At 43.6% G+C, this 24,956-nt stretch overlaps 1 long non-coding RNA gene, 1 pseudogene and 1 gene segment (V, D, J or C); all 3 read right to left on the bottom strand.

The window, feature by feature from the left end:
* Window positions 1–230: 230 nt before the first annotated feature.
* On the bottom strand, window positions 231–17,751 carry LOC105532940. The segment is given in 2 exon segments: window positions 231–547; window positions 17,706–17,751. Coding segments are annotated over 2 exon segments (363 nt in total).
* LOC105532930 lies at window positions 10,538–11,277 on the bottom strand. The gene is made up of 2 exons (XR_001005061.1): window positions 11,185–11,277; window positions 10,538–11,099 (listed from the first exon to the last, which is right to left on the bottom strand). It is a non-coding gene; the product is annotated as an uncharacterized LOC105532930 (long non-coding RNA).
* A 2,372-nt stretch (window positions 17,752–20,123) lies between the features above and the next one.
* On the bottom strand, window positions 20,124–24,300 carry LOC105532939 (annotated as a pseudogene). The gene is made up of 3 exons (XR_001005063.1): window positions 23,701–24,300; window positions 23,220–23,597; window positions 20,124–20,269 (listed from the first exon to the last, which is right to left on the bottom strand). The product of XR_001005063.1 is annotated as an Ig heavy chain V-III region VH26-like (transcript).
* Between the last annotated feature and the right edge of the window lie 656 nt (window positions 24,301–24,956).

Below are 24,956 nucleotides of genomic sequence, written 5' to 3'. Positions count from 1 at the left end.
AGCTGGATTGATGGCTGCCTTTCCCACTCTGTGAATGTTACTTATAAGGTGAAAGTTGAAAAGATTATTTCCTATATGATTGGAATGTATATATCTTTCTATTTCTACTTTTACTCAGTGACTTAACCCATCTTCTAAATAATTTAGACCTCATAAATCCTGTCATCTTCACAGCCCCAGCACAGCTGCCTCCTCCCTCAGGGTTTCTGACACTCTCAGGATGTGGGTTTTCACACTGTGTCTCTCGTACAGTAATACACGGCCGTGTCCTCAGATCTCAGGCTGCTCAGCTCCATGTAGGCTGTGTCTGTAGACGTGTCCGCAGTCATGGTGAGTCTGTCCTGGAACTTCTGTGCGTAGTCTGCTTCACCATCTTCAGGATCAACACGTCCCATCCACTCAAGCCCTTTTCCAGGGGCCTGTCGCACCCAGTGCAGGTAGTAGTCGGTGAAGGTGTATCCAGAAGCCTTGCAGGAGATTTTCACGGTGGCCCCAGGCTTCTTCACCTCAGCCCCAGACTGCACCAGCTGTACCTCAGAGTGGGCGCCTGTGGAGAGGACAGAGGAGTGAATGAGACACCACTTCACTGGACCCAGTCCCCTCATCAGCCCTGGAACTGAGGATTCTTTTACCTGTAGCTGCTGCCACCAAGAGGAGGAGCCTCCAGGTCCAGTCCATAGTGAGGTGCTGTGCTCTGGGGGCGTCTGTAGGGGAGGGATGTGGTTGTTGTGTGATGCTCTCTCGGCAAGGACAGATCTATATTTACCTCGCTAGACACCAGTGCATTTGCATATTCATGAGGCAGGTATTTCATAGCTCAAGCCAGCCCACCCTGAGGAAGAAGATAGGTGACACACGGCCCACTCCACAGTGGGATGCTGAGCTCCATGACCTGAACTTGTTTAATGATATTTGTCATCTGACATGCTTAGAAGTCCATGAAGACAGAACTCCTGTTACAGAAAACCAGAATCTCACAGGACATTGTCCTCACTGTGATTCCTTTTTCACACGGCACACGGACAACCTGAACTTTCCTGGGCCTTGCCCTCTGCACATCTAACTTCTGGGATGAGTGTGTCTCCTGATAGTAACACCCACTGAATTAATAAAACCACCCCTCAATTCCTAACGATAGATACATTTGAAAGGCCTAGACATTTCTTCTTTTAAATACGGTTTGCATTAGGTAACGGCTGTGTATGCAAGAGAATACTAAAGACACATCAGTACTTGCTAAATTCTTATTTAAATTTTATGTCATTATTGCTTTGAAATAAGGAATATTCAATCCCTGAGAGAAAACCCCTCCCCAACCTCCTGTGCACCTGCCCCAGAGCTGGATCCTGTGCTGGGTGCATCCTGAGCACCCTCTGCAGCTCAGCTGATGCCCTGCAGGGAAGTTCCTTTCTGGACTCACAGAGCATTTTTCTCCCAGTGTGTCAAGCTCAATGTGACGTGACTGTGCCCTGGCTCAGAATGCTCCTTCAGGGACAGCAGCTACTTCTCACACCACTTCCTACAATAGAAAATAGACCTTAGGAAACCTAACAAAGCCTACAGGGAGACCTCGGCACAGCAAGCAAGGAATGACTAAAGCCACCAGGGAACCCCTTCCCTGGAGCTCCAGATGCACTGATACAGTCCAGACACATGTCGAGTCCAGGAACTGATGGGGACTTTGGGGCAGACCTTTTTTTTTTTTTTGGATTCCGTGGTCGAAGTTCACATCAGATTATAATTTTACGCACAAACCCTGTGTCTCAAGGTCCACCCCCCAACATACACACACTCACAGTGGCATATTTGCGCAGTAACAAGCCTCAGATTTGCCCTCCTTCCTAGTATCTTGTCAATGAAAAGTGCTTCCAGCACTGGCCCCAGTCCTGGTTATGTTTGTGGTAGTTGTTTTTGTTGTTTTGTTTTTCCAGACAGAACTAAAGTAAGCTCAGTAACGCTGGAGATTCAGAAGGTGCCTTCACATTGTCTTGGCTAGTTCTCACCTGAGAACCCTGCAGATGTCCCGTGAGAGGTATATCTAAAGTCACTGAGGGAGGGGTACTGACCTTGTTCCCGAAGGTGTTGGTCTCAGAGGCTTTAAATCACTTTACTGTCCTTGACTTTTTCTCTCCCTCTGCCTTTGGTTTCCCTTAGTTCTAGTCCTTAGACAGAGTCTGTGTGTTGCCACACTTTTCTCTTTAATCCAGATGAATCCTATTGGTGAGGAGGTGATGTGGTGGGCAGGGGAGCAGTATATATTCTTGAAATTGAATTCCAATGCTTTCTTGCTGTTCTTTCTCTGTGCTGCTCCCCTTACAAGGAGTCTCCAGTGATACAGCTGATTTTCCTCTGTCCTCTGCTCCCCCTCCTGGCTGAAGCATCCACAGATTATTCTCTTGAATCTGACCCCAGTTGTTTTATTAATTATACCCCTTTTCATGACACAGGAAGGCTAAAGTGAAGCTGTCTTGGATGGAAAATAATCCCTTCCCCTCATATAGAATAAAGATCTTGAAAAGTATTTTTTATCTGTCGGGTCTGTCTGGAGAAAATTCTGGGGTATTTATCAGAGTATAGCTCTCCTGATGACAGAGGCATGAGGGTATCTGTTTGGATTCTCATCTTGAGAACCCGGAAGTTTCTGGAGGGAAATTCCGTCAAAGTGTGGGGTGTGCAGCCCCCCAGGAGATCTTACCCTTTCCCTGTCCACAGCTTCCTCCAGGCGTTTATGGAATTACCATCTAACTGTTCCCACCAGCTTGTGCTGTCAACTGAAGAATCAACCAATTTATCAATTTAGAAAAGACACTTTATTTCTGAGAAAGGGTTGAAGCTGCAGGATGGTCCCCTTAACAGGCTGGGAAGCAAAGCCTCCCACAGAGACTGTGAGCAGACACTTCAAGGGAGGGAAAGATGAGAAATGAATTCATGCGAATGGGTTGGCCAAGTGTACACGCTCAGCAGGCTATAGAAGGAGCTGCGGATATTCATATCATGGGCAGGCGCTCATATCTAATAAGGAAACATACATGTTACATGCATTTCAGGTGCGCTTTGGGGTGAGCACTTAAGAACTAAGTGAATTACAGTCGGACCCGGTACATCAAAAGGGCTTTGTACAGGGTCAGAAAGACACACAGTACACAGCCTTTGTAATTTGGCCAGGACAATCCATGATCAGTGATCTCTTATCAGGAGAAAGTTACTGAAATCAGTCTCTTCTCCAATCAAAGCTCTATTTATGGCTTGTGGAACAAGCGCACAGTTATGCAGTGTCTGGAGTTCCATGAGCTGCAAATGTTTTAATATTGATTATCTCAGTACCAGTACTTGTTTAGCTGTTAAAAAGCCCTGTGGAAGTTACAACACAGTCTATTTTTTTAAGTGTAGGGGTGAGTGACTTAATCCTTGTCTGGCATAGCATTAGGTCTCATTTATTATTTGGTATCTTATTGCCACAGAAAGTTTTTTCCATCAGTCTGATGATCTCTATTTCAACATCTTTGTAGTTTTGCGGTCCTGGTTTCCCTGCAATTTCACTTATTCAGCAGATCCAAGAAATCATTGATAATCAATTTTCCACGCTTATATTCTTGTAAGAATGTGGGTGATGACTGACATGCTCTTTACATATTAAAGCAGAAATCTGAAGTAGCTTCAGAGATCATCAGTGACATGAAAGAAGCAGAAGGAATCTCATCTCATCAAGTGTAAGTGGCACCACACAGATGTTGCTGAGCATGCAGGGACACAGAAGACACAGTGCAGGACACATATGAGATGTGTTTATGATTCTGGGGCTCCGTCCAGGAAGCGGGAATTCAGATGGTCCTTGAGGGATGGACTCTTATCTCTCAGGTGACACTGTGTTTTGGAAGCTTATTTCCACTCCTCACCGGATCCAGTAGCTGCACCTGGACCTGCACACCTGAAACAGAAACTCTCATTAATTAAGCACAAGACTCAACAATAATAAAGCTGTCCCTAGGGAAGGTGCAGAGCAGGGTCCTCTGCTTTTGGGAACTTACAGCTGTGCAGGGAGGGTCAGGAGTGTGAACCATGTCCTTCCACTCTCCCTGCCTGCTTCACAGACAACTGCAAGCAGGAGCTTTACATTGCTATGTATGTAAAATATGTGATCGTTCTAGGGAAATGTAATACACAGATGAAGGAATGAGGAACCTACATAAAATTAAAGTAAAACTGATACATTAAATAAATATAGAACACTATAAGAAATAATCATGGAAAAGACAACAATCAAATTTTAAAAACCTGTGTGTGTACGTGTGCGAGATAGTATTATTGTAAATTAAATCATAATTTGCTTATAACGTCTTTCAAGTAGGTACAGAATCTTTGTCTTTGATTCCAACAAAGATGAAGAAGGATCTGGCACCAGGACTCCAAGGTCATGCTAGTGATTTCCCCTCCTGTCTCCTGAGGACACATTGCTTCCAATTCTGAGGATCAGAATGCTGACATTGACATGAGAAGAGAAAGTTGGATTTTCTGTGGGACAGACTGGTGTGAACATAATTTTCAAGCAAATAAGTTTATTCTACCATGAGACACACTGCCATTATGCTGACTGTGTGTATTGCTTTTGACATGAACATTATTGTTATTAGCAATATTGTTGGGTTCCCTGAAAAATGATCAGTTATCACAGAATGAACTTGAGTAGTTTTCATTTTAGTTTTTTCACACTTCCAGCTAAATCCACTGAGTGAGCCTGGACATTTCAGGTCATTGGTTACAAATGATGGAGTGGAAGTTTTCCTAGGAATTAGACATGGTTCTGCTAAAGGATGACCAAGGATTTGGCCAGAAACTCCCCTCCTCATCTATCCCAGCACCTGCTCCTCAGTGCACCCCTTCCCACCTGAGTCCTGAGCATCTGTGGTCCTGGACAATGCATGTCTGGGGCATCTGCTTCCTACATGTGCATCCACAGGGCAGGCTGCTATCCCTAATTGTCGAGAGGGATCTGGGCCTGGATCCACCCAGGTGGCCCCACCCTGAGAACTGGGCTTCCTCCCAGCAAGGAGACAGGGTCAACTGAGTGCATCTACTTCACAGAAATTCTGGGAGGCAAATTCCATCAAATCTTAATATGGTTTTGACATGCAATCCAGTAGTCATGCTTCTAGGTATTTCTCTATCTGACTTTAAATGTATGACCAGAAAGTACACATGAATAATCACAGTAAGCTCATTCATATTTGTCAAAACTAGCAACACTCAAGAAGTTCTATAGGTGAGTAGATAATCAGTGGTAAATTCGTAGAATAGTATTCAACAATTATAAACAAGCTATCAAACCATGAATATACATAAATGAATTTAAAATGAATTTTTTTTTTTTTGAGACAGAGTCTCACTCTGTCACCCAGGCTGGGGTGCAGTGGCCGGATCTCAACTCACTGCATGCTCCGCCTCCCGGGTTTATGCCATTCTACTGCCTCAGCCTCCCAAGTAGCTGGGACTACAGACGCCTGACACTACGCCCAGCTAGTTTTTTGTATTTTTTTTAGTAGAGATGGGGTTTCACCGTGTTAGCCCAGATGGTCTCGATCTCCTGACCTCGTGATCCACCCGTCTTGGCCTCCCAAAGTGCTGGGATTATGGGCTTGAGCCACCGCACCCAGCCTAAAATGCATATTGTTAAGTGAAATAAACAAGTCTGAAAAAGCTACATAATATGCTATTTCATTTATTTTATATTCTGTAGAAATCCAAACATACAGATTAAAGTGCTGTTTAATTTCCACAAACGGCATATGAAAGAAAAACAAAACACCGTGCATACGCTGAGTTAAAGTTAGAAAACATATACAATTGTTTGACTATTACAGCACAAAAAGAAAACTCTATTCGTGGAAACAGTTTGTATTGAGGATACACATCTTTTTTCTAAGACACAGTCTCACTCTGTCACCAAGGCTGGGGTGTGGAGGCACAGTCACAGCTCTCTGCAGCCTCCACCTCCCAGGCTTAAGGAATCCTCCCTCCTCAGTTTTTCAAGTAGCCGGTAGCTCCACACTCAGCTGTTTTCTCTTTTATGTATAGAAAGGATCTCACTATGTTGCCAGGCTGTTCAAAACTCCTGGATTACTTGAACTCAAGTAATCTGCCTGACTCAGCCTCCCCAAGTGCTGGGATTACAGGCGTGATTTAAAAATTTTTACATTTTAATAATAGTATTATTTTTAATAATTAAAATATATAAATAACCTATTTTAATAATTGTCATGAGAGATCATTGCTAGTATTACTCGGAAAATACGCAGCATTAAAAGTTGTATGACATCCATGTTCTAAGTTAGTGTTTTTTAGGTAAAATAAATCATGGAATTAAAAGGAAGAAATTGTGAGACATCCTGGGGAAGACTTTTGTTTGACCAGGTCAGGAATTCCCAGGGTGTAAAAGGAAACCACAGCTTCTGAGGCTCCTGATGTGGAGCTGCCTCCTAAGAGAACCTGCATGTCTTGAGCTCTCACTGATGTCCTAAGCACCCCCTGGTGGTTCTGAGCTCCCCCTAGTGGTTCTGAGTATCCCCCAGTGTCCTGAGTGCAGCATTGTTGTCTTTAGCGCCACCTAGTGTCCTGAGTGCCGCCCTGTGGTCCTGAGCTCCCTCTGCTGGTCCTGAGCGCCCTCTCGTGGACCTTAGCGCCCCCTGTTGCTTCTGAGACCTCTCCTCTTGTCCTGAGCGTCCCCTCGTGGTTCTGAGCGCCCCCTGGTGTCCTGAGCGCCCCCTGGTGGTGCTGAGTGCCCCCTGGTGGTTCTCAGCGCCCCCTGGTGGTGGTGAGCATCCCGTGGTGGTTCTCAGCGCCCCCTGGTGGTGGTGAGCATCCCGTGGTGGTTCTCAGCGCCCCCTGGTGGTGGTGAGCATCCCCTGGTGGTTCTGAGCACCCCCAGGTGTCCTGAGCACTCCCTGGAGGTCCTAAGCACCCCTTTGTTTCCTGACCACTCCCTGGTGGTTCTGAGCGCCCCCTGGTGGTGGTGAGCATCCCCTGGTGGTTCTGAGCGCCCCCAGGTGTCCTGAGAGCTCCCTGGAGGTCCTAAGCACCCCTTTGTTTCCTGACCACTCCCTGGAGGTTCTGAGTGCCCCGTGGTGATTCTGAGCAGCATCTATCACACAATTCCCTCCTGTCTTCCTGCAGAGATTTTTGTGTCTGGGTTCACGCAGATGTTGCCTCTCCTCTGTCCCTCACTCCAATATATGGCCCTGTCCTTGACTTTCAGGTTGGTCGTTTTAAGGTAGAATACAAGTGAAAGGCTGTCCCTTGGGACTATTAATTTATGTGACCTCATGAAGAGTAACCCTGAGACCTCCCACTTCATCACTCACTGTTGCCACCCACAGCAATCCCTGTTTTGAAGCCTGCCAGACCACACTCAAGCTGTGGCCAGTGAAGGTGAATCCAGATGCTTTGCAGGAAAGTCTTAGTGAACCACTAGGTTGTGCAATGTTTCCCACTCTGATGCCACCACTGAACTTCACACAGGACTTCTGCTAACACAGAGGAAACAGACTGAGAACAGCCCCATGAGAAGCAACCACAGCTGGACCTGATTTACAATGGACACTAATATTGAGGATAATGAGAAGGGAAGCCCAGGTCAGTGCAGACTCCATTGTGTGGACACTGAGGAAGGGCAAAGACATGGCGTGACTCCTCACCAGTGCCTGAAGGAACAGGAGATGAGCTGCCTTTCATGAGAAGGAGAGGGGGCATATTTCCATGTTTTTCTTTTTGTTGTCATGGGTGCACCACTCAGCATTGCTCATCCTTCCTCTGTGTCTATATTTCAGGGAGGGCAGGCTCAAAGGATTCCTGGGTCTGGATGCACAGGGTTAATCTGCACATTACTCTTTCTTATTATCTAATGTGAACACTGTTCAGGTATCTTCACGGTAGCAAACATTATCTGCAAATACATCCAGTAAGAACAAAAAAATACATTTCCAGAGAAAATGGACATCTCTCTGTAATCAGTGCATTTACAGCTGCAAACCACTGTTTCTGACAATGAATCAAAGTCAAGTTGCAATGAAAAATATGCAGATCTACAAACTGTTAGGGCTGGGGTTTATAATTATTATTATTTTGAATTCATTTTGCCACAAAAAGCTCAAAATTGGGTATATGTGCTTGTGTCAGGAAACAGTCAATGTGGACATATGTGTACTTATCTGAGTGAAGAGTTCACATGGAGACATGTTTGCTTGTCTGAGACAAGAGTCCACATGAGGCAATGTCTCTTTTCTGAGGAAAGTAAATGTAAGGACATATGTGGTGGTCTGAGGAAAGAGTCTATGTGGGGACATGTGTGTTTGTCTGAGGGAAGAATCCACATGAATACAGGTGTGTTTATCTGACAGAAGAGCCCACATGTTGACAGGTGTGTGTACCCGTCAGAGGGTAAACGCCCATTCAAGGACAGCGTATGCCTGAACTGAGGTGAAGTTTGGGGAAAATCTTTCTCAACCAAGGAAAGAAGAGAATCCTCTGGGTTATTTGCTTGTCAGGAAGAAAACACATGGGTCACATAGAAAATTGATTTTTTTAATTAAAATTTTTTAGTGAATGGAAACATCTTATATGCAAATGAGGAAAATTACTTCATTCTTTGTTGCATATGTCTCATGATATCCCCACCCTCAGCAAATAATTTATTAGATTATTTTATACAGTCTGCATTTAATCCTGGGGTTAATGAACTGCTAAATACTTTCTTAAAAATTGAATATATTTAGGTTTATATTTTCCACCACAAAATTATGAGGTTTGACAAATTAATTGCATCATGTCAACCATTGTATATCACCAAAAATAGTTTTACTCTTCTTAAACTGTGCCATTTTAACTTATTTTATACCCACTCTCTAAATTCCTTGAATATCCTCTATATGTTTAGTTGACTATAGTTTGGGATTTTACAGAATTTCAAATAAAGGACATTCAGTGTAATTGAAATGAATTCACTGAAGAAAGTGGAAAATGAATTTGCTGACCTAAGTAACTTTGAAAATGAGGAAATTCTATAAATTGAAAATGTAAAGAAACTGCACATAAACACTCCATTCTACTAGATAAACATGTTTCCAATGAGTGTTACATTTCTGATACCACTATGTATGTGTCCTGAGCTTGTGCAGCTAAGTAAGAATGTGACAGTTGGTGGGATAGGCATCTTCACCTTGCAGTGGATGGTTATGGACAGTCAATGAAGGAAGGCTAGAAATGCCCATGTGGTAGTATAGTTGGGTGGAGAGACCAGTGTGTTCTCATTTTTAATGTAATGAAGTTACATAAAATTAGATACATAAGTAGTTTCGATGAGTCCATAAACCTGGGTTCATATAAACATGTACATTTACTAGACCTATAGGTTGAGAGGTCCTAGAAGTATTTATAACACATTAACAACACACATACCCAGTATCACAATTTTTAATTTTAACAAGATTCTTTAACCTCGGAAATAATCTCTAGGAAAAACAGCTAATCCTATGTATGAAAAAGGTAATATAGAAAATGAACTTAGAATTTATTGTAATATCAGGAAACAGTGAAGTGTTCAAAAACAAAAGGATGAAGTGTGCTGTAAGGATGCAGGATCCAAACTAAATGAACTCCCAGCATCTAATAAAGCTGTGGTGACATGAACAATAAAATGAATAATATAGCATGAATTGTCTTCAGGACATGAAATAGACATCTGTAAACTAATATGGATATTAATAGATGATTAAATAAATAAATTATGGGAAGAACACATCTCTTTACAGAAGTATTCCAAATATGTTAGCTTGATAGTCCTGTAATCAAGTAAGTGAAGCTTAAACATTCATGAATTGATTGTGGTCTGAGATTAGAGACATGGAAAAAAATCACTATCATTGTATTTTATAATGGGGTTTCAGAAATAATGCCAATGACATGATCTGTGGATGAATAAAATTTTGCGTTTTTAAAATCTAAATTTGTATAAACACACACACATATTTTTCTGCAATACATGCTGATAAGGGAGTAAAAGCCACAGACTTGGAGAAAATATTTCCAAGTCACAAATTTGTTAAATGAGTTATTTTAGTTTGTTAAATAACTTTTATCATCAATATGCAAGTTAATTTATAACTAATCAAAAGAAAACAATGCAGTTAAAAATGAACCAAATATCAGGCGAGGTACCTCACCAAAGATTATTTTAACATTTTTAAGTATGAATTTTTTGTTAGGGACATGTACATGTAAATAAAAATTAGATACCGTTGCTCACCTATTAGAATGGTTAAAACACACAATTCTCATAATGATAAATGGCAATACGAATGTGGGAAACCAAGAACTATCATGCATTGATGGTGGGAATTCAAAATGCTACATGCACAACATGAGATTTTGCGGGGCATTTTTAAAATAGAGATAAAAGAAGAGTTAACATTTGATTTATTTGTGTGTTCCAAAATATTTACAGCAGTGATTCAGAAATTGATGTTTACAAAGATGCCTACAAAGGAAATTCTATATCAGTTACATTAATTCAATTCATTCTCCAATCCCTGAAATTTGTTTACATAATGAATGGTGTATGAAAAATCTTTCAAAGAATTAAGATTTATCAAATCACATTTATATTGTTCCTTTTCTTTAATGACTTAATGTTATTTTCTAAGAAAGTTTTAATCTAATAATCTTTGTCATCTCCTCCATGCCCGCGCAGTTGCCTCCTTCCTGGGGTTTCTGACACTCTGAGGATGTGGGTGTTCCCACTGTGTCTCTTGCACAGTAATACACGGCCGTGTCCTCAGATCCCAGGCTGCTTAGCTCCATGTAGACTGTGCTCATGGACGTGTCCCTGGTTATGGTGACTCTGCCCTGGAACTTCTGTACATATTTTGTGTTACCATTGCCAGTGTTCATCCATCCCATCCACTCAAGTCCTTGTCCAGGGGCCTGTCACACCCAGTGCATAAAGTTGTTGGTGAAGGTGTATCCAGAAGCCTTGAAGGAGATCTTCACTGAGGATAGAGGCTTCTTCACCTCAGCCCCAGACTGCACCAGCTGGGCCTGAGAGTGGGCACCTGTGGGAAGGATACAGTAGTGGATGAGATCTTTCAGAACTGGACTCAATCCCCTTCTCATCACTGGGACTTGGGAGCCCCTTACCTGTGGCTGCTGCCACCAAGATGATCCTCCAGGTCCAGTCCATGGTGAGGAGCTGAGCTCTCAAGGGATTCTCTAGAAGAGGCATGTGGCTGTCAGATGATGTGCTCAGGGCACAGACATATCCATATTTACCTCAGTGTATCAGGTTATTTGCATATTCATGAGAGAGCATTTCATAGCTCAAAGCCTGATCCATGATAAGAAAGGGAAAATAAATGACACATGAGCCTTACAAGAGTGAGATACGGATGGTCTAAGCCTTAATCCTGCTTAATGAAATGCATGCCCTGCTCTATTTACCGACATTTAATGGCAGAGGTCCTTTCACTGAAGAATCAGCCCCCTCAGAACAGGCTCCTCACTGTGAACCTACATTTGATTAGTATAGAGGCCAGCTGGGTTATTTTGGGCACCATCACAGTCTATGACACTGGGCATGTGCCTTGGCCCTATCCTGGACCTGTCAGGTACCAGAACAGCTCATTGGTGACTAAGAAAGTGACGCTGATGTCCCATGTGAGTGTCCAGCAGGTCCCTCTGAGATCTACTGGGTGCTCCTGAGACAGTGTCTCCAGCACCCGTCTGATGTCCTGATCCCCCAGGGTCTTCAATAGAAACACTTGTTTTACAGATTTGCCCTGTGATGCATAATTAGAGCTGATTTTCTCATCTCAGGAACAATGGGAATCAGAAGATGTAACAGGAGTTTGGAGTTCTTTATGAACTCTCTAATCCCAAAATAACTGTCAATGAATTTGTGTTTTGAATAATTTTGGGTTACTTTTCAACTCCATTTATTAGACTTTTGTAAAGTATTTCCATACTTCCAGTTCATATCCATGGATCCCTGTCTTTACATATTGATTTTTGACTCACTAGGTTGTGAACCTGCCACACCCTCAGCTCCATCACTGCCCTGTCACTCACACAGTGTAGGCAACATTACTTAACAATGAAATCTGAATTTCTTATTCATAGGAATATAGTTTCTTCAACTAATTGGTACCCATTGAATTAGTAAAAACATGCCCATCCTTCATATTCTCACTATTAAGATATTATAGTCCTATAAATCCACTTGAAAAAATAGTTCTTATTGCCTTAAGTTATATGAATGGTTTGGATGTACTAGGATATTTAAAGGCACATCAGCGACTTCTTGAACAGTTAATTTAGGTTGTTTTTTTCCTGACAAAGGAAGACCCAGACCCTGAAGAAAACCTCCTCCCCAGCCTCCTGTGCACCTGCTTTAGGGCTAGAACTTGTGCTTGGCGGCTCCCGAGTGCCCCCCTCCAGCCAAGCCCTTGCCTTGCAATGAGGTTTCTGTTGTAGCCCACAGGCATTTCCCCGCACAGTCTCTAGCTCAGCATGAAGTAGCTGTGTCCTGGTTTAGAACACTCCTTCAGTGACACAATGTACTGCTGACACCATGTCTTTTAAGAATTGAAGAGCCTTATTAAACCAATTTAACTCTACAGGGAGATGCAAAGCAAAGATTCTATGACACAGAAGGGAGCCCCTTCTCTGAAGCTTCACATTTCCTGAATCAGTGGACACGAAATGAATACAAAAACTTGTAGGATTTTGGGAGTGCCTTATTTCTTCCTTGAGCTCTTGCAGTTGAATGTTACATCTAAGAATACCTGCAGGTTCAAAAACACTCAGAATAAAACCAACTTTGTATCTACTATTCCAGTAACACACATTTTTCTTTCTTCCTAGTTTCTAGCCTATAAAAAGTGCCTCCTACACTGACAGTAGGCTTAGGCTTATTATTATTATTATTATTATTTGTCTTAGAGATCTAAGGCAAACAGAATACAAGTGGAGACTTGGGAAGTGCATGCATTTTTGTTGTTGTTTGTTTTTCGTTTTGTTTTGCTTTTTGTGTTGTTTGTTTTTTGTGTTTGAGACGGAGTCTTGCTCTGTCGCCCAGGCTGGAATGCAGTGGCCCAATCTCTGCACACTGCAAGCTCTGCCTCCCGGGTTCGCGCCATTCTCCTACCTCAGCCTCCTGAGTAGCTGGGACTACAGGCGCCCACCACCACGCCCAGCTAATTGTGTGTGTGTGTGTGTGTGTGTGTGTGTGTTTAGTAGAGATGGGGTTTTACCATGTTAGCAAGGAAGGTCTCAATCTCCTGACCTCGTGATCCACCTGCCTTGGCCTCCTAAAATCCTGGGATGACAGGTGTGAGCCACCGTGCCTGGCCAAGTGCATGCATTTTTTTCTCTGCTAGGAACCCTGAAAATTCCCTATGATAAAATAATCTGAGGTCAATGGATTTGCCAAGACCTTATCTTCAAAAAATTTATGTCAGAGGCTTCAGATTTCCTTACTGTCCTTGTCATAGTCTCTGCCATTGACTTTCAGTTTCCCTATGTTCTCCTCCCCAGACAGAGTCTGTGCATTGTCACACTTTCCTCTTTAACCCAGATTAGCTATCCTGGTGAGAAAACAAAGTGTGCATCCTGGAAGTATTATATGTTCTTACAACTGAATCTTAATAATTCTGTCGTCTTTTTTTCTCTGGGCTGTGACCTATACCCAGAGTGTCCAGAAATGGAACTGATGCTTTCCCTTTTCTGGCTACAACATTATAGGATTATTTTTCTATTGGCTAATTTTATCCAGTTTCATGATAAAGGAAAGCTGCTGGGAGGGGTCTGTAATGGAGATGGACTACCTTACCCCACATAGATAATGTTCTAGATACGTCTTTCCCCTGGATTGTCTATCTGGAAAAATTTCTCTGTGTATTTCTCGAAGATTAGGAATTTTGATGACTTATCCAAGAAAAGATCTATGTCGATTTTCACCCAAAACACCTGAAGGTTCCTGGAGGAAATAAAAACAAGAGTGTGGGGTGTGGGGTCTATGAGATCTCTCACCCTCACACTAGTTCAGACATGCCCTTTCTGTTTATTTAGTTCAGATATACATATAACCAACCACACAGCTGGGCTCATCTAAATTGCCACATGCCTGTTTAAAAATATTGGAGCAGCAGTAATCCTCACATTGATCTCAGAGAATCTTGGGTCCAGTCCACAGTTTACTTTAGCTGAGAGCAGCATCAGGGACACACTGGAGTGGACATTTCTTCCCTGAAAAAGCCTCACTACCACGTATACTAAAGAGTTGTCATGGAGCCATTGTGAGGTTGGATTTCTTCCTGTCAGCCTGTCATGGAGGGTATTCTGAATGATGTAGACTTTACACTTAGATGGTAATGACACCCATTGTTGTTGAAATGGCTGGCAGCCCACAATCCTGTTTCTCCTTTCAACTCACCAGAATGTCTCCAAGAACCCCATAAACCTCAGGACTCTCCATGGATGACTCTGAGGATTGTCAATCTGCTCAGTGCTACACACAGAGGCAGCTAATAGAGGATTCTCAGTCCACTGACATGTTGGGCTCATAACATAGGACACATAGCCAAGAGTGGCCAATTCATGTCAATGCCAATGGATATTTAATCGAAGGGCATTATGTTTAGTGCACTGGAGTGTAAAAGCTTCATGATTCATGGCAATAGAGCCACAGACTGAATGCTTTGCAGAAGAAGTGAGCTCATTATTAGAAGAAAGAGGCCTGCCTCCAAGAAGTCAGTCTCTTTAACTAAAGCACCTGAAACATGGTGTCCCGATACCTTGTGAAAATTCATTCCCTGGAGTAAAGACACAGGAAAACTATTCTTAAATCATTGGAAGAAACCATCTCAGAAATTTTATCAACACAGCAGTCAAATTCCAGTAAGTCAGCCCTTGGGTTTATGTTTCACAACTCAGAAATCTACATAATTGGAAGGCTACTACAAAGAGGAAATTTTGACCTAGTTAATTAATAGGCCAGTATTCACTCAAAGACACACTCCTGTGAGATCTCCAACTTAAACTCATCTCTGTAACCTGAAGAAGTTTCCTTAAAAGATTCCTTTTCTCTAGACACTCGCAAGTGCAAAAACACATTTGTATGTTTGTGCATGAGTGATCTATAGAAGCCCTTGTCTTGTTATTGAAAGTTCATGGAAATACGATAACTGCATCGCTTACTGTGAACTCACACTTCACTTGTTTCAAAAATTTCTCACCCATGTGATGGGGCGATGGGTGCCTCTAAGAATATGCTGAGTTTTGGACTGAACCTGTTCTCTTTGCTTGACTTACAGACCCATATTTGAGTCACTCACCCCGCGAAGCTGTCTCCAGGCACAGGAGAAGACACAAAAATGTCATCTTCTTCATGAACACAAGCCTGCATTCCCCACATACCTCAGCCAGGCCTGAGGGGAGAGCTGTTAGCTTCACTGTCCAAAAGCATTTTATGCCCTAGAGCCTGAAAAATAATTTGGATGTGACACCAACTTGTACTTATAATAGAGAGGGCAGAGGTCAGCCTCCCCCTGGATCTGAAGATGTTTTCTTGTTGTGTTTATTTTCTTGCTGACATGAATTACTTGCTTGACAAAAACTACAGCCATGGCAGTTCATAAAATTTGCTTTATTCTGATTTTCCCACCTGTGACATTTGAATTTCAATATTAAGTGAGCAATGTGCATACCTCACAGGAGCAATTACAAAATAACTTGTTTAGTTCCTTAGTGTTACTCAAATGCTGCACTGTCCTTACTGCCAAAAATCTTCTGGAAAGTTTTAAGTAAAACTGAATCATATGTTGCATCCTTAAGTAAAAAGTCGCATAACATTCAAAAACACATGAACTTTATTTGCCAAACCTACAACTGCTAAAACTTACAACACAGGGTCTGCTTTCTCAAGGATACAAACATTATCACCATGTGACTTCATTAATCAAAAGCTGACATACTTTCAATTACATCTTCATTATTACAATACTTTACAATATTTTGAGTGAGATGAGGTATTATCTCTTCTTTAAATGTTTGTCATAATTGAGCGATGACATCATCAAGTCCCGAGGGTTTTATTTGCTGGGAGACCTTTTATTACGGCTTCACTCTCACTACTTGTTACTGATCTGTTCAGGTTTTCAATTTCTTCCTGGTTCAGTCAAGGTTGTATGTATCTCTAAATTCATCTATTTCTTCCAGATATTTTGATTTATTGGCATTTAGTTGCTCCTAGTAGCCTCTAATGATCCTTTGATTTTCTGCACTATTGGTTGTAATATTTCCATTTTTCTTTATGATTTTATTTACTTTGGTCTTCTTTCTTTTTTTTCTTAGTCTGGTTACAGGTTTGTAGATGTCTTTCATCTTTTTAAAAAACAACTTTTCATTTGATCCATCTTTTGTATTGTTTTCTTTATTTCAATTTTATATATTAACGTTTTGCTCTTTACTTTTTTATTTTACTATGTTTGGGTTTGATTTGCTCTTGCTTCTCTGTTTTTTAAGAGACATTCCTAGGGTGTTTATTTTATGGTTGTCTACATTTTTAATGTAAGGGCTTATAGCTATAAACTTTCCTCTTAGTACTACTTTCACTGTATTTCATAGGTTTTTATATGCTTTGCTTTCTTTCAATAAATTAAAAAAATTTTAATGTCTTTATTAACCCGTTTTTGGGCATATCGTTAAATTTGGGAGCAAATTGTTTAATTAGGGAGCATGTTGTTTAATTTCCATGTGTCTGTATAGTTTTCAAAATTCCTTTTATTTTAGTTTTCTTCCATTTTGATCAGAGAAGGTACTTGATATATTTTCAATTAAAAAATGACTAATTTTCTGGTCTAGTATATGGTCTATCCTTGAGACTGATCCATATGCTCAGGAAAAGACTGTGTACCCTACAGCCGTTGGATGAAGTGTTCTGTCAATAAGTATTAAGTCCATTTGGTCTGTCATGTAGATTTAGTCCAAGATTTCACTGTTTATTTTCTGTCTGGAAGATCTGTCCAATGCTGAGGGTGGGGTGTTAAAGTCTCCAGCTATTACTGTATTGGGTCTATCTCTCTGTTTAACTCTAATAATATTTGCTTGATATATCTGGGTGCTCCAGTGTTGGGTGCATATATATGTATGTTTATAACCCTACATCAACAAAGGGTGCAGCCACGTTGTCCCTGTCACTGTCTCAGATCAGCACAGCTGCCTCCTCCCTCAGGGTTTCTGACACTCTCAGGATGTGGGTTTCCACACTGTGTCTCTCGCACAGTAATACACAGCCGTGTCCTCAGCCTTTAGGCTGCTGATCTGCAGATATGCCGTGCTGATAGAGGTGTCCATGGAGAAGGTAAATCGTTCTTTGAAGCCCTGGGCATATGTGGGGTTCCCAGTGTTGGTGTTGATCCATCCCATCCACTCAAGCCGTTGTCCATGGGCCTGTCGCACCCAATTCATACCATAGCTAGTGAAGGTGTATCCAGAAGCCTTGCAGGAGACCTTCACTGAGGCCCCCGGCTGCTTCACCTCAGCACCAGACTGCACCAGCTGCACCTGGGCGTGGGCACCTGTGGAGAGGAGATGGGAGTGTGTGAAGCCTCAGTTGACTGTCCTGGTTTCTCCCTCAGCCCGGGGACTGGGGAGTCCCTTACCTGTTGCTGCTGCCACCAAGAGGAGGATCCTCCAGGTCCAGTCCATGGTGAGGAGCTGTGATCTAGGGGCTTCTGTGGAGGGGTGTGGTTGTTGGGTGATGCTCTCAGGGCACAAAGATAGCTATATTTGCCTCAGTTATTTGCATATTCATGGGTGATCCTATTTCATACCTGACAATGCATGAGAAAGAGCAGAGAGGTAACACATGGAGGTTGCTAAGGGTTCAAGCTGTAATCCCCTTAGAGGCCATGTGAGCCCTGCCATATCCCTAAGGTCTATGTTGACAGAGCTTCTCCCACTGGAGAACAATTTTCCCTAGAACAGGACCTCACTGGGAACCCACATTTGAATGGCTCCAAGGTAATATAAGTATTTCTAGGCTTTAATACATCAATGTATTCGGGGGATGACTGTGTTTCTCCAAAAGTTGCACTTATTTATATAAAAGAAAAGTTTCCTTAACCTCCAGCTGCATACTACTGAGATATCCAGAATGGTTAGAAATCTCCAGTGTAAAAGTGGTTTTCATTACAACATCGAATTTGATAAATGCTTGCAATGGAACAGGATATTTATAGAATGTTCAGCAGTCTTTGTCAAATACTTATTTTAGATTTTTAAAATAAGGAAACAGATCTTGAGAGAAATCCCTCCCCCGCCTCCTGTGCACCTGCTCTGGGGCTGGAGCCTGTACTGGGTGAGCTTTGAGCATCCCCTGCAGCCCAGCCCTTGCACTGCAGAGAGGCTCCTGTCTGGACTCCTAGAGCATTTCCCCCCAGTATGAAGAGGGCGTGCTCTGGCTCAGAATGCTCCTTTAGTGACACGTGACACCATGTACTGCTGACACCATCTCTTACAACAGTAAATTGGCAGTAGGAAAGCCAGTGAACTCTGCAGAAAGACCCCAAGCAAGGATTCTATGAAACCACCAGGGAGCCCCTTCTCTGGAGCTCTGGAATCACTGGATCAGTCCACACTCACAGTGAGTCCAGGAGCTCCCAGGGGCTTTGGGAGAACACCTAATCTCTTTTCAGTTCATTCGGATGAACATCTCATCAGATAATTTCTAAACCTACAAAATCCTGGGGCTCAGAGCCCACTCCACAACTCCTAATCTACACACACACACACACACACACATACACACACGCACACAAACACAGAGTGACTAGAGTTCCCACAGTAATGGGAGGGAAACCTGACTTTCTCCCTGTGTCCAGCACATTGGTTGTGAACCCACAGTGCCCCTAGGCCTGGGGATATGCCCTTGTCAAGCAGAGCAACAGCAAACACCTTACACCTGGAGATGGGGCCCAGCACACACTGTGGCTTCCCTGTTCTCCAGGACCTGGGATCCTGCAAATGCCTCTGAGAAGCATCCAGGCTTCTTCTGGAAGGGTCAGACACAGCCCAGCCCCACCAAATCGGGGCAGCCCACACTGAGCCGCTGACCTGTGGGGAGAGTCACAGCAGACCCACAGCCCAGCCAGCCCCACTCCCAGAGGCACATCAAGGAAGGGGGCAGAACCCTGGGGACTGTTGATGGGGACCTTCTCAGGAGCAGATACAGGCACTGATCAGGAACAGGGGACCTGGGAAGGTGAGTAGCTGCTCAGGGTTTCTGAGGACCAGTGTCAGTGATGGGACCTGCCTGTCCCTTCTCATGTGGGGTGTCTGTCCTGGAGATCCTGTCCTGTCTTATTTGTGCAGGTCCACTCTGTGGGGTTTGTCTTTATAAATCTCAAATCTCAGGAGCAAGAGAGCTGTGCTTCAAAAGCCCCCATAGAGAAGATACATTCTCATCCTGGTGTGATTGAAACAGCTCCATCCTGGGCATGGGGAGGGCTCATGTGTCCCCCCACTGGGATGAGCACCGGCAGCTGCATGTGAGCTGTGGAGGACTCAAGGCTGCTTCCCAGCACTTCCCCCAAGAAGGAAATCTGTGATTCCCTCATATCCAGGCTGGCCCTGTGACTTGCTTCTTTCAAACTTATTGGCCTGGAAAGTGCAGGCACCGGCTGTCACTGTCACCACTGTGGTGACACTGTGCACACCACCAGAGCAGGAGCCTGGGGATGGGGCTGAGCACAGACACTAGTTAGATGAACCCATTGAAAACTTGGGGGCCTGCTGGAGTTCACACTCCTGGAAGCACAGATCCTAGAGGGTTTGGTGGAGGAGGAAGTCACTGTCAGTGATGGAGGAGCTGCTGCTCTGCAGGTCACCTCATTGGCCGGTAGCAGTGGGCAGGTGAGTGTGGTTCTTCCCTACAGGGACACCAGGCTTCCCCATGCCCCTCCTCGCCAGGAAGGAAAGTGGCTTTGTTCATCCTGGTTTCCCCAGCCGTCTGGTCATCCTCTCTTCCTGACCTCCTGCCCACGGCCCTCAGGCCTGTGACACATGGACAAAGGCGCTTTCTACTCCAACCGTTGATTCCCCAAGCCAGCTCCCTCTAGAAAATCCATGATGTCTTCCCGGTTCTGTGTCCGTGGCTGAACCAGAATGGACACACGTGGATATACCAAAGTGTCCAAGTGGAGGAGATGAGCCTTGGCAAATACCACTTGGGAAAGAGAAATAAAATAGTTTGTGTGTAACCAGAGGGTGTGGAGTACGTCTAGAGGATGCAGGAGCCAGGGGTTTCAAATTTATTTTAGTCACCTCAGTGGATCACCTGAGGGCAGGAGTTCAAGACCAGCCTGGGCAACATGGTGAAAGCATGTCTCTACTAAAACTAGGGGAAAAAAATTAGCTGGGCGTGGTTGCACATGCCTGTAATCCTAGCTACTTGGGAGGCTGAGGCAGGAGAATCCCTTGAACCTGGGAGGCAGAGGTTGCAGTGAGCTGAGATTGTGCCACTGCACTCCAGCCTGGGTGACAGAGTGAGATTCCATCTCAAACAACAACAACAGCAAAAAGACGGTAGGGATACATCTGAGCAATGTGTCCTTAGGTAATGTTATCAGTGTGCAATGATCATGGAGTGTGCTTACACAAACCCACATGAAATACTCTGCTACACCCAGGCTGTGTGGGAAAGCATAGTGCTCCTAGGTAACCAATCTGTACGGCATGTTACCGTACTGAACACTGTGGGCAGCTGAATCACCATGGTAGGTATTTATACACATGAACACATCTATAATGGAATAAATGCAGGGAAAATACAGTATTAAAATCTAATGAGAACTTTGTCGTGTGAGGTCTGTTCACCAAAATTTCATGATGTTCAGGATTGTATTCAAGTTGCTGAAAATAAAAACAAAGCCAAAACACTGCCAACTAAAAATGTTACATGGATTAAAGCTTTTCTTCAGTAATGCAAGATGTTTGAGAAGTGTCCCCCAAAGCAAAAAGTGGAGAAGTTCATCACCACTAGACCTGCCTTAGAGGAATGCCAAGTGTCACTGGTAGGTTCCCGGAGTAATGAAGTCACTGCATCTGATCCGCTCTGGCATCTGACTTTTGATAGATTTGTGTAGATTTATTTTCATTTATCCTATGTTATTTCCTTCTATAAAGTCCTTCACCCTTCCCTTCATAATTCTGTCTACTAAAGCAACTCATATTTAGCTGAACATGCTGGGGTCATTGGAATAAATTTATTTCTTTCCTCCACCAAATCTAATGAGCTGTCTCCAGGGGTGCCCATCTCTGGTTTTATTTTCTTCCATTCCCATGGGATAATTTCCTTGTTCCTACATGAGGCCAACCCTCATTTTCATGTACATGGACCATCCAACCATCACGCACCCAGGAACAGCTTCAGGAAATGTAAGCTGCCAGCTGCCCCATCAGCCTCCACCTGCACAGTGATCATTCCTTCAGCTTTCACACACGCTGGAGAATTTTCCACCCAGAAAGGCCTTTCACACCCACTCCCAGTACAGTTCTGGGACCCTGTATACTTCCCAGATACAGGTACTTACTCTTCCCCTTTGTTGTTAATTTTGTTTCATTTATTTAAGATTCACTTGGACATCGCCGATAATGGGAGTGACCAGCCTGCCCATCTCATTTTCTGTCCACTGTCAGACAAAGCCACCTGTGAGGCTGATCACCCTAGTGTGCTGCACTGAGAGGCCATCTGAACATACACTAACACCAGGTGTGTGAGTTATTAGAGAAGACCCGGGGTCAGCAGGTGTCTGTGCCCCACAGGACACAGGTCTGTCCTGCAGTAGAACCTGCATGACCTGGAATGGTACATGTGCATGACCCGTGGTCTCAGAAGATCAACTGAGGCCAGATTGAGGCAATTCCTGGGTAACCTACCCTGGGTGCCCACAGAGGACAGATGCATGACAAGGATGTAAGGGAATGATGTGGGTTAGGGGAACTGATGTTCAATTTTTATTGAGGCTCTACTCTGCACCTGGACCTTATGGAAGACTACGAAGAAGAGAACAAGAGTCCAGCCCCAAACAGCTCCTGGTTTAGGGTCAGCTTTAGTGGGATTTTAGAGAGTAGAAGACACAGGGATGATGCTGGAGTAGTTTTCTGTGGGATACTTTGGGGGAAGCAGAAGGTGGGCAGGAATCAGGACTCCATCTGTCTGGTTCTCATTATCTACATGGATTCCCATAGTGGAAAGTGAGAGACATGACCTAGAACACAGCTCCCAGGGCTGATCTCAGAAACGCCTGCTAAGTAAATGACTCAGCAGATATGTGGTGGGGTTTTCTTCTTGGATCTATTTTTCTTTATAAAAATAATTTGAGAGATGTGTCCAGCCTTGGTGGGCTGCTTGTCCCTCCAGGAGACGGAGCTAACACAATTGTATCTGTGAATCTGCTTGGCTTTCCATCAGAAGATACCACAGACTAGGTTGTTTCAAATAACAAATACTAATTTTCTTATTGTTCTGGAGCTTTGATGTCCAAGATCTAGGTGCAGAAAGGGTTAGGTTTTTGAGAGGCCTCTTCCAGGCTTGCAAAGGGCCCCCTTCTCATGCAGTGCGTCCTCACATGGCCTCTCCTCTGTGTGCATGTGGAGAGAGAGGTCTCTCATGTCTTCCACTTCTCATAAGGACAAGAATCCTACTGGATTAGGGTCCCACAGTTATGACCTCAGTTAACTTACTTGCCTTCTTAAAATCCCTCTCTCCAAATACAGAGCCACTGGGACTGGGGTTTCAGCATATGAATTTATGAGCAGGACACGATGCAGTCGAAGACGCCAGTCAAGGGATGGTGAGAAGTCTTGGAATATTTTGCTTGTCAAGAAGGTTAAATAGGTCTTGTGGGAATTTGTTGGAAAAAAAAGGTGCCAGTGACTGTTAAAAACCTCAGTGGTAAACAGAGAAATTTCTCCCTCCTTTCTTGCCTGCAGTGAGGATGTGAGGAAGCAGAACCACATCTAATAAAGAAAGAGGAGCCCTGGGGACAGCTGAGGTGCTGGTGAGGAGGGAGAGCACTGAGCAGATGAGGAAGCCCCGCCCTCCCTGCACCTGCTCCTGACCCGGCCTCCTGCTCTGTGGGCCCCGCGCGCCCCCTGCTGGTCCTGAGCGGTACCTGCGCCCGCCCCCTCCGCCTCCCTGCAGGGAGGTTTGTGTCTGGGCTCACACTCACCTCCCCTCACTGTGTTTCTCGCACAGTAATACACGGCCGTGTCCTCGGCTCTCAGGCTGTTCATTTAAAGAGACAGCGAGTTCTTGGCGTTGTCTCTGGAGATGGTGAATCGGCCCTTCACAGAGTCTGCGTAGTGTGTGTAACTACTATCACCACTGATAACTGAGACCGACTCCAGCCCCTTCCCTGGAGCCTGGCGGACCCAGTGCATTTCGTAGCTACTGAAGGTGAATCCAGAGGCTGCACAGGAGAGCCTCAGGGACCCCCCAGGCTGTACCAAGCCTCCCCCAGACTCCGCCAGCTGCACCTCACACTGGACACCTGCAAACACAGAGACATCCTAATCAGAAACTGCCACACAAATCCACTGTTTCTCACACTCATATGCACATTCACTTAATCTCTCTAGTTTTCCATGAATCACCTTCTAAAATAGCAACAAGGAAAACCCAGCTCAGCCCCAACTCCATGGTGAGTCCTCTGTGTTCAGGGCTGATCACCCCGTGGAAATGCCTTGGAATCCAGGGCTAAGGCTCCTCTCTCAGAGCTACAGGACCAGGGTTGGGTTGGTTTTCATCAGTGGAAGGAGGGCCCTATTTGCATGTCTCCTACTATATAACAAGCCCTCGGGTGGGACTCTTGAGGAGTAGGCTGTACCCAGATCAGAAGACGGTGCCCTGAGAAGTTTGCGGACAATGATGGTATTTGGAAAATATGCTGCCTTGTTATGAAATTGTGCTGTGATAAACACTTTGCCTTGATCACCCTATTTCATGTTTAAATATTCGTGTAAATTATGTTCTGTAGGAGTCAATATTTTCTCCATTTACAAATGTGGAAGTGAACCCACACATGGAGGGGGCTCTGTATGCATCTAGGAGCTCGTGTCTGGGATGAGTGAACCCCAGTATCTGACCCTGTGCTCCTCATCAGTGGCTCTGACTGCTCCCTAAACCAACTTCAGTACAAAGCTGGATGTGCCCGGTGTGGTTTGAGAACCCACTTTCTGTAATAAGAGCATGTGCGATGTTGCTGCACTCCAGCTCTCACTTGGAAATATGGGGAGAATTAGGATCCAGGCACATTAATTTTCAGGTATTTCTGATATTTAACATATTTTTCTGTCTTTTTATTACTCCTTCCTTAAGTTTCAATGTGTTGACTTGTAATACATTTTATGAGCCTTAATCTAAAGATAATAAACTTCACATATTTAAAATGTCCAATTAATAAACATGATATAAGTAATCATTATCAAGAAAGTTGACGAATGAATTCTCAACATTTCCTCTTGTTCTGTTATATTCCTCCTCCTCTCCCCTTCCCTTCTTCTAGCCTTTTCCCTGGCAACTGCTGATCTTCATTATACTACTTTAGATAAATTTTTATTTATCAGAATTTATAAAAAGGGAGTAACATAGTATATTTTCTTATTTGTTTGGCTTATTTTACTCAACGTAAATACTTGGATGTTTTACGTGGTTGTTCTGTGTCTCAGGCATTAACTTATTATAAATGATGGGTAGTATTCCAGTGAACACATTTATCATACTTTGTTTCTCTAGTAAGCAGCGTAACAATATTTGCATTCTTTTATTACTCTGGGTCTTACTAAAAAATCTTCTACACAACCTGGAAATGGACATAGATGACTAATATAGTTACTTATTTTTTTACAAC

Source organism: Mandrillus leucophaeus, unplaced genomic scaffold, assembly GCF_000951045.1.
Source record: "Mandrillus leucophaeus isolate KB7577 unplaced genomic scaffold, Mleu.le_1.0 Scaffold997, whole genome shotgun sequence".
Lineage (NCBI taxonomy): Eukaryota > Metazoa > Chordata > Mammalia > Primates > Cercopithecidae > Mandrillus > Mandrillus leucophaeus.
The sequence above is the reverse complement of the archived record's forward strand: the minus strand, read 5'-3'. Positions and strand labels throughout refer to the sequence as shown.